Genomic DNA, 10681 nt, shown 5'->3' on the forward strand with positions numbered 1-10681 from the left:
GTTATATTAATTGGTTTATTGTTTGAAATTAATATTATTTTGTAAATAGCAGATATCCTAAGATATTTTTCTTCTGCTGCCTTTCGTTTTATTTTATTTGTATTGTTTTGTTGAATGTAATGTTTTGTTTTTTAAAGTGAAATGAGTAAATACTATAAACTAAACAAAATGATCTGCGACAGGGTCACAGATCATTTTGTTGAAAAGGAACRGAGGGTAGAATTTATAACCCACACGTTTTATTATGTAGGCCGAAACTGAGCTTCCTCTTCTTGAAAGACCAGCATCCGCCACTGGTATTTATGCATACATAATATGAAAATTTAAATTTCGGGGGTAGTACTATACACCGATCAATTTTTTTTGCAGATATATTTTCTTGTTTATAAATGAAATATCAGCCTCATTCACAAAGTCCAGAAATGAGACTGAGTCGCAAAAAGCAGTTGAAGTGAGCTTACCTCTGACACTCTTTGCCTCCGAGCGAGAAAGTAATACCCAGGCAAAACAATAACAAAACAGCAGTGCAGCAGCTTAGTAATAATAATGAACTAGTGACATTAATGTGCGACCATGTCGCTCCTGCAACAACAACAAACACAAGTTTGTCTGTAATGACTGCCGTAATTTAATGTAATGTAATGTAATGACCGGTGTTGAGCAAAAGTTGGTTTTCCCCAAAAAAAGTTCATGAGTAGGCATTTCAAAGTACAGTATTCTGTTTTTTTCCACCAGAAAATGGCCCAAATCTTATGTGAAGTCTGAGTTTTGTGTTGGCGCCCCCTGGTGGACTATGTGTAAAATGCTGCCATTCATATGATGCTGCTACAAAGCTCAAAATGTATTAATTTCATTCAACAATCATGTAAAACAGCAGATGATATAAGAAAAGCATAAGTAATGATTTAAACTAGATCGATCACAGTCAACAACTTAGACTTTTAAATTAGTTAACTATGGTAAATGGTTTGAACTTGTATAGTGCCACTTGGACCCCAAGGCACTTTACACTTCWGACATTCACCCATGCACACACATTCACACAGCCGCTCCACTTCAACTAATAAAATATATTTATTATTATTTACCTGTTCTGTAGTCAACATTTAAAAAATGATCACCCAGTGATACTTTGATGAAACTCATCTCTACTAATATTAGCTATCCATCTTGTCAACAGGTCAGGTTTGTCTAACAGAAACCTAAAAATAGTTAAATATATAATATTTTACACTGTAAATATTACATAAATCAAAGACAAACCAGCTTGTAATATTTAATAATTAGTGTTCAATTGTAGCATGATTCAGCAGAGTGCTGCACTCTGTATAACAATATACTGTATGTCCTGATGCATCTCAGTAATCCAGGTAAAAAATCAAAAAGAAAAWAAATTGTATAGGTCTTCTGGACGGGTTCTTCTCTAATGAAACGTTTCRTCTCTCCTCCAAGAGACTTCTTCAGTCTGAGAGTTTCAGGCAAAATTCAGGCTTTTAAGCMCTGCCTCCATGTGACTGATRCTCACATCACATGGCTATYGTTGACACCTAATTAACACTTATTGTTGTATTATACTGTATGCTACAGAAACTAATGTCTGCTAACCAGTTCAATAAATAACAGTGATTACATTGACTTTATAAGATTATTTTAATGTTAAACTGTTACATTATTAGATTCAGTTCTGCTCAGATCACATGGAGGTAAATAAGATCAAATCTGTTTACTTGTGAAATGAGACCCTTTCCTGTTTCTCTTCAGTTAGTAAATCCATAACTCACACAGCTTCCTGACACTTTTATATACATTAGATAGATTACTGTATATACACTCTTAAATTTTAATAATGTTTTTGGTTATAGTTTTTGTAATTTTTAGATTAGATTTTAGATTTTTAGAACTTAATGTTAACTTTTACCAACATGTACAGTAATGATGAATCCAGACTTGCCTGGTGTGGTCAGCGCAGCTGCTGYAGTAGATCACSTGGTCACATGACCAGCAGTCACTCCTTCAGGTCTATACAACCTGCTTGGCTGTAGGATAAGAATAGAGGTGGGTTATGATGTCTTTTTCAAAAGGTTGCTTTTAAGTCGTCTGAAGAATAGCTTATTTTCAGTCTATAATTAGTTTTTTAAGGGGCAATATCATGTAAAATGAACTTTTATTTTAGTTTTATATCATGTTATAATGTTATCTTCTCATCAAAAACATGTCCAGAGTCTTGCTTTGACTCATTCATGCATGTTTGAGAAATCCTGTAGTGTCCTGAGGCAGCAGGCAGGGGAGCAGAAACCACCGGTTGGGACTAGAACCACCTTTCAGGACCAGCTCCTCCTCTGGGCTGTGTCTCCAAGCCCAGAGAACACCCCCCATCCCCACCCCACCTGTGACTCCTGCAGGCTCTGGGCAGCAAAAAAGCAAACAACTGGTGAAACTGAAACTATCTGCTGAGCTCCTAACACTACTTCTGAGCGCAGTCCTTTTCAGATTCAAAATACCTTTGAGGAAATGTATTTTCAGATGCCAAGTAAACCACAATGAGCTTCTGTATCACAGCGCAGCAACTAAGTAAACAAACACCGTTGTCATCTGCAGGTAAGCTCACGTTTTGTTCACATCCTTATTTGGTCTATGAGTTAAGATTTGTWACTTGTATACGGTCAGTAGCGTGTGTCTGTGAGGATGACTGAAATATCTCACCAGCTGAGACGTCGTCTCTGTAATCGCTCCGGTTCTTTAGAAAGCATGTATCCTGAGATACAATTTTCCAARACAGATATTGTATAATGTTGCTGCAGAGCCCTGTAGAGAGAAGCGGCTGTGATGACGTGCTGAAATGGGCGGGGCAGAAGGGGAAGGAGGTTCTTAAAGAGACAGAGGCCAATTTCAAGGTGTTTAGAAACAGATATGATGAGAAGTCAAGTTTATTTTCTTTTTAAACATATAAACAGCATTTTAATAACAACTGAAGGTGACATAGATACTTTATTTTAGTATAGAAATTAAATATATGCATGAGAAACACATAATATTTTCCCTTTTAAAAATACAGTTTTCTGTGCTCCTAAAGCACAATTTTCACATGGATGCAGATCTAAAACAATAACTTAAAAAAACACAAAATACCTCTTTTGTATAAATAGCTCCTAAGTCTGAGAGGACTGATGAGCTAACAGCTGGTCCTAATGCTGCCAGGACCAAAGTGGATGACTTTCTCCAGAAAACAGCTCCAGTCTGTAAAATCTGCATTTATATTCATAAATTTGCACCCCATCCTTTTCCCTTTTCACAAGTATTTACATAGAATTATGTGGATATTTGCAGCACAGTGTTGTCTGTGGGCACTTCCAGCAGGATCATTTTCTTCTACTGGAATAGCAGTGAAACCATCCCTCCATTATCTTTACCTGCTTCTTCCTTTCAGGGTCACTGGTGGTGCCCACATCCAGCAGTCACTGTGTGAGGGGTGGGGTTCACCCTGGACAGGTGTCCAGTCCATCACAGGGACACATAGAGACAAACAACCATTCACTGTCTCACTCAGGGACAATCTAGAGTTACCAGTTAACCTAACAGTCATGTTTGGGTCTGTGAGAGGAAGCCAGAGAAAACCCACACATGCATGCAGAGAACATATACAGCAGGTGTAAAGGTTTAAATAATGTTGCCTGCATGAACCACAGTGAAAGATTTAAACTGTTTTAAGTTGTCAAAATGAAATATAAAAAGCTGTCTTGCTCTGTGTTCATGAGCTCGTTAACTTTTCCTCCTGACTTCATTTTAAATCCTCTAAAATGTCTCTTTAAAAGCTACTTTTTTTTACATAATTTTCATAACTTCATGAAATTATGTTACATCTGACTCAAAAATACAACAGAAGCAGAAAGTGTTTTATTCTGCATAGATTCCAGCTGACAGAAGATTAGTTACAGGGATATTTGGTCAAAAAAATTTAATCCAGATGATGAACAGTTTATTAAAAACTGTAACACTGGGATTAGAAACTTGTGTGCTAAAGTTGTGACAAGCATACGTAAACCTTCATGTCCAGGATCTTGTTCAGATAATACAAGCTAATAATCTGCTTTGACAAAGTGCAGTTTTAAAACACCCGTGTGATTTTATGTCCTCCCCGTAACGACCGGCTCTGCGTTATGAGGGCCATGAAATACTGAGAAGTGACGAGGCTCATTTGGTGTGGAGATGTTAGCGGCTGACTCCAGCTCTGAGAGGCTCCAGATGGGAACACTTAAGTATGTGCAGATTTTTAACACCTAAATCTAAAATGAATATTTAAAAAAAAACCTGATCCTGATGAAACCTCATAGTTTCTAAACCTCAGAGTGTTGTGAATGTCTCTCTGCTGCTAACACATGGTTTTAGCTCAGTCGTTGCAAAATTTACTGATTTGTAGCTATTTTTTGTTTGATATGAAAGATCTGACAGAAACAGATTTGTGCAACGTAAGGAGACGACACCATCTAGTGGAGATAATGAAGTACTGCAGCCTGTTAAAGCACTTTTCATTGCGTTTTATGATTTTTAATTGTGCGATGAGGCGCAATCACGTGACTTTTCATGGTCAGAGAGGGCGGCCATATTGTTTGGAGTGAGGACAACTGAACAGGCAGTGTTCAGCTGGTAAAGCTGAATGTTGTAACCATGATAMGTTTACATCAGCACATCAGGGACACTCAGTTTGCTACTGACAGCCAGGGTTGATTTATTAGAAATGTTTGTCTGTAAAATATTATCATATCAGGTAAAACCATGTTGGTACACATGTTTATAACAGGCAGATGTTAACCAATAAAAACAACTTTTATATACAATTCTACAAATAAATCAAATTGTTTAGAGAGTTTTTATTTCATGTGTCATACACCTAAAAGGTGCTCAGCCCTACACAGGCTTACAAGACACACATATTCACAACAGCACACAGACATTAAACTTTMTTTAAACAAAATATGTCCTCTTCCCTAACATGCCAGGCTTTTTAAATAAACTGAGCTAACTGAAACACAAAACACTTAAATAAATACTTCACACCTTTATCCTCATCAGTCATAATTCSAAGGCTGAATTTGTCGGTCGATTGCGTCACAGAGATGCTCCAAAGGCTGTCCAAACTCAAAGGCTCCTCCTTACAGCCAGCTAATGTGTCCTCCTCTTACCCTCGAACAGTTTTCAATAAAAATCAGGCAGTTTAAAAACTGAATGGATGCTAGGTGACAGGACGTACGCYGGGGTAAGGCTGGGAATAGAGCTGCAGGCTAAACCAGGCATGGGCAGTCCTGGTCYTGGAGGTCCGCAGCCCTGCATGTTTTACTTGTTCCTCTGCTCCAACACACCTGATATGAATGAACAGATGATTATCAGGCTTCTGCAGTACGGAGGACCAAAACTGACATAATTAGAAATAAAAGCAGAATTATATGAACCACTAAATAAATACATTTAAAATGCACCAACTAAATTAAAAAAGGAGAACTTTATCTCCTGTTTTAAATATATATTAATTGTTTTTCCTTTTACTTGTACATGCATTTGTGTGTCTTAAATGTTTATATTTAATTATTTTATATTTTTTCCAACAAGTCTTTTCATTTCTGTGTTGCATGCTTGTGCTGCCTCAGTTTAGCTACGAGTTTAAAGTTTAGTTTAAAACAAAGGCAAGGAGGAAAACAGTACTTGTGCATTTATTTTTAACTAAACTTTAAGGTAAACTGCGGCAGCACAAGCATGCAACACAGAAATAAAAAGACTTGTTTGACAAAATTATAAAAATAATTCAATTTAAGCATTCAAGAGACAAAAATAAATGTACAAATAAAAGGAAAAACTATGTAAAATATATATTAAAAAACATTAAAATTTAAATTGTTTTAAAATATATAATTTATTGGAACTAAGCTGGAAAAATAAAAATGAAGGTCGATTTAAAATATAAAACATGAGGTAAAGTTCTCATTTTTAATTTATTTGGTGCATTTGAAAAGTATTTATTTATTTAAAGGTTCATTTATCTATTTCTGCTTTTATTTCTAATTATGTCAGTTTCAGTCCTCCATACAACAGGACTGCAGGACGTGGTAGAGGTAGTTCAGTGACTGAATCAGGTGTGTTGGAGCASAGAAACATGTAAAACATGCAGGGCTGCGGCCCTCGAGGACCAGGATTGCGGCAGTCAGACTGCCCACCCCTGGGCTAGACTGTCCCAAATCACAGCCAGTTCTTCACGGTCAACAAAGGACCAAGCCCACCTAGACCGAGTAGACCGGGTCACTCTAAGGACACAGCACCTGAATGTGGACACAGCCACTGAAGTCTGCCCTCCTCCAATATGGGGTTTCACTCGTACCACAGCGGTCAATCTTGTTAAGTGTGCAAGCCATCTCTAGTCAGTAAACCTCATTGCTCTTCATGTCACCAGAGGTATATAATAACAAAGTACGTTTACATTGTTACAATACTTCAATTATACTTTAAAATTGAACACTYCTTACTTGTTACAAAGTTAAATATGACTAGAACGCATCATGTAACGAGTTTGGTCTACTTCAAACAGASCAGAGTTTGTTTCCCCCGTTGGTCCGGATCTTTAATGCAGGTGTGAATAAACTTGTGAACCCCGGTGTGGACCAAACTACCGGACCAAGACCCATTTTTGAGGTGGTCTCGGTCCGCTTCCAAATGAACTCTGGTGCAGTTCTTTTCTGGTGTGAATACAGGCCAGCCTCAAATCAAACCAAATACAGGAAACGTGCTTCTTTTTTGACTCCACAGGCTACCGAAGCTAAGCATTATCCCTCCAGTGTTGCTAAAGCTAACGCTACGCTACAAACAATGAGCTGCTGTGGGTCAGAGAACACAGAGCATCTGGTCTCTCTTATATCTATCTATATAAGTACAGTCCATTTACCATTTTAGGTTGTGGCACACATTTGACATCGCTGTGCCAAAATTATTAATATATCATCGTGAAACCATGAGCTGCTCTTGATGTTCTTAAWAGTCAGTTGTATTAACAGCAGCATCATTGTTTCGTCACCTGCTGGCTTTGTTTAATAAATTATAGTCCGGTTGTTAAAAGCACAATGTGATTGCTACGGAGCCCGCGAGGGGACGGGAGATTTTTCTTCTTTTGCGTTCCCTCGCAAAAGTCATTTATCACTGTTGTGCCTGCCAGTTTATTAACAAACTCACATGTTCACCATTAGCGAGTTAGCCTACTGCTTTAATTCAGCTTCAGAATGAATATATCACACAGCTACGCATGGATGTGTGTCATATGCCCATATTTGAACACAGTGCAGCCACGCAACATCAATACCAATTTCAYGAACTGTGGCGACACATCCTGTTTTGGCAACCGGATATTTCAAAATAAAAGTCTGATTTAATTCAGTTCATATACAAAACAATCTTTTGCATGGGAACGCAAAACAAGTTTGCGAGGTAACGCAAAAGTATTGAGAGGTAACGCAAAGACATTGCATTGGAACGCAACAGAAAAAAAATTCCCATGTCCCCTCGCGGGCTCCGTACAATGCAAACCACACCAAAGGAAAAAAAATAAAAAATAAAGTTCGCTATTTGGTCTGGACCAAACAAGTGAACCAAAGGACTTTCCTGGTGTRAATACACCCTTAAATATTTTTACTTTCTACTTACTTTGATTTAAGGTATTTTTACTTTTACTTAGTTGTTTGTTTTTTTTCAAGTACTGCATACACGTCTGACACTGACTGCTTAAGACATGATTCAGACTTTTCCTCCCATCTCTTCCTTAACGCTGCTCTCCAGTGATCGACATCAAGTTGGACAAACCGCAGGAGCCGCAGACCACCGAGAGCGGCTGCTCCTGTTAATGCCCACCGCCCGCCCGCCCACTGGTCATCCACACGTCACACGCTTGTTATGTTGCTTCCTGTTGGTTTAACCTGCTGTTGACTTTGCACGTTGACATCTTGGTTTCCTCACCCAACTCATTGGTTGGAGTTAGCAATATGTGGAAAAACTGCCAAAAAAAACAAAACATAAAAACAAGAAGCTCGTTAAAGGAAACAACTAACAGAACAAATTTCTTTTGTATGTAGGGAAAGCTTCGTTTGTTTCTTTTTTCAGGAAAACCCCTCTGGAAAGGTGTTTTTGTTTTTTTATGTGTGAAGGATACAAAGAAGACTTCAGTTAAACTCTGGCAGCCAATCACAGCGTTCCTGCCTGCAGCCCAGCTGCTGTCGTACATCTGTGTTTCTGACGCCGCGGGGCTAACTCAGCTAATGCATGCCTACTTGTACAGCATAGGTACGGTCTACTTGTGTACACCTGTTAGATAAACATGTCATTGGTAATATTACACAAGTGGTTTGATGCATTGTCCAGTTTTTTTTAAATGGATTTGTATTCAGAGCACCGTTTTGTGTGTGTGAACTTGTGCTTTGTGTACAGACGACGTTCCACTGAGGGCCACTGCCACTTCGCTGCATCCTCACATCGCACCTCTGTTTTTTTGTTTTGTTTTCAGAGTTTGGCGTAAACTTTGTACAGCTGCTTGTGYGATAAATGGTGTGTTTAATAAGCTGCACATACAGCTGGAAGTGAGTCAGAACCCTGGCTTTATGTCCCACAGAAACACACTTCCCTGATTGACCTGCTGACTAATCATACAGACCTCTGAAGGGCGGATCCACACGCTTTGAAGTGGTGTTCTGAGGAGTTAATATCTTACCTGCTGTGGATAGATGCTTGAACAACCGTTAGTCTAAACTGCAGGGGATCACTCCAGTATTAAAACACCAATGTTTCATATTTCACAGCTTATTTATGCAGTTGCATCGTTCGTTATCTACAGCAGGTTAGATGTTAACTGTTCATAGCATCTGCACAAAATACCACTTCAGAATGTCTGAAATGCCTCTTTAACCTGTTTCATCCTGACTAAAGACTAATTTGCACATGTATTTAGAGCTTTCAGGTTGGTATGAAGTTGAGAGACGCTTCATTATTATTATTGTATAATAATTCAAAGACACGTCTGATTGTTAAAGATTTGTTGCGTAACTCGTTTCCACTTTGTTTGTACATTTTTATTTGTTTGCTCGRGTTTGAACTGACTCTTAATGCTGGAACTTTGCTTTTTGTTCCCCCCCTTCAGAGTTTGGGAAGGTTTTGCAGGTGCGGTCAGTCGGCGTTAAGAACACTACTTTTTGATTTGTTTYCGGTGAGAAATCTTTACTGCACTTTTCAAGAGCGTGTTCTAGATTTAGAGCGACGGTGTGAGTAAAACAAAGTGTGGAGTGTTAGAGTAGAAACTGTAGGAAATGATGACGCGTGAGGAGCACGCTGGTAAAAAACAAACAAACTGCTTCTAACTTAAAGAGCCAAATAATGAACAGAGACAGGGTCAGGTTTGGTTCCTCTGACATGTGGAGGAAATATAAAAACAAAAGCTGCGCTGCTCTGTTGTCCCAGAACCAGAACATCCTGCTCTCCTCACACATCCTGCACGGAGGAAACGTTGAGGCGTGTTTTAACCCACCTGCTGGCCCATTTTAACACTCCATCAAAATGGACCAAGTGATGCTGAAAGCTGTTGGAGGGTGGGGTCGGAGGGTCTGAGCCGGCCCCAGTGTGTGTGTGTGTGTGTGTGTGTGTGTGTGTGTGTGTGTGTGTGTGTGTTTACAGTCACCTCTCGGAGCAGCAGACCTGGTTCATTCACTCTGTACAGAGCTCTAGCATGTCTCTTCAAATGATTAATAAAGATGTCTTATTACCAAAACCTGCCCTTTGTTTTTCATCTTTTCCATTACAAAGAAAATTAAAAGCTTTTTGGTTTTTAATGGTTGTTGTTGCTTAAAATAAAAACCTCAGACTGTGTAATCTGTACCAAAACAATAACGTTGAGTATTAAACATGCAGTCAGGTACAGTTTGTTTTACTGATGACTGGATGTAAAACAACTAAATGGGTTTGGGTCGAGCCTGGATTAACCTGCAGAGAAGAGCCTCAGGCTGGAAATAAACCATTTAATTATCCACCCATAACTACAGGCATTCAGTGTTTTTTTTTTTTTTTTTTAATCTCACACGGACGGTCCTGGACAACATTTCAGGCGTGCAGTTCTCTAAATCTCACTGCCAGTTTCCATACATTCATACCCAGTGATGAGCACAGTTCCCCTAAAGCACTAATAGGGGAACTAATTTCCTGATTAGTGCTTTAGGACTTTTGCTAATTTTAAAATTTATTAGTGGATTAGCACTTGCTAAATTTATAGGTTAAATTTAGAAGCACTAACTGAGGCCTATAGATGTTATTGATCAACATTAATGTTAACAGCTGAGGGTGAAAGCTGACACTCATTTTATTCATACATCACTTATCCACCAGATGACATATTAACAATACAGCSGGTAAAATAAGTATTGAACACGCCCCCTGGTGGACTATGTGTAAAATGCTGCCATTCATATGATGCTGCTACAAAGCTCAAAATGTATTAATTTCATTCAACAATCATGTAAAACAGCAGATGATATAAGAAAAACATATAAGTAATGATTTAAACTAGATCGATCACAGTCAACAACTTACAACTCAACTTACAGTGGGTAAAATAAATATTGAACACGTCAACATTTTTCTCAGTAAATGTCACTAGAGGTGCTAATGA

At 38.4% G+C, this 10681-nt stretch overlaps 1 protein-coding gene across 2 annotated transcripts in view; it reads left to right on the forward strand.

Moving 5' to 3' along the window:
- Nucleotides 1-9787, forward strand: part of rab6ba (RAB6B, member RAS oncogene family a) — a 99125-nt gene extending 89338 nt beyond the window's left edge. For both annotated transcript variants that reach the window (XM_014022346.1, XM_014022348.1), the window contains exon 8: nt 7813-9787. In XM_014022346.1, the coding sequence (XP_013877800.1) occupies nt 7813-7877 (65 nt within the window). In that variant the 3' untranslated portion in view covers nt 7878-9787. The remainder of the gene's footprint in view (nt 1-7812) is intronic.
- Nucleotides 9788-10681: the final 894 nt, after the last annotated feature.

This window comes from Austrofundulus limnaeus, unplaced genomic scaffold (assembly GCF_001266775.1).
Source record: "Austrofundulus limnaeus strain Quisiro unplaced genomic scaffold, Austrofundulus_limnaeus-1.0 Scaffold326, whole genome shotgun sequence".
Classification (NCBI taxonomy): Eukaryota; Metazoa; Chordata; class Actinopteri; order Cyprinodontiformes; family Rivulidae; genus Austrofundulus; species Austrofundulus limnaeus.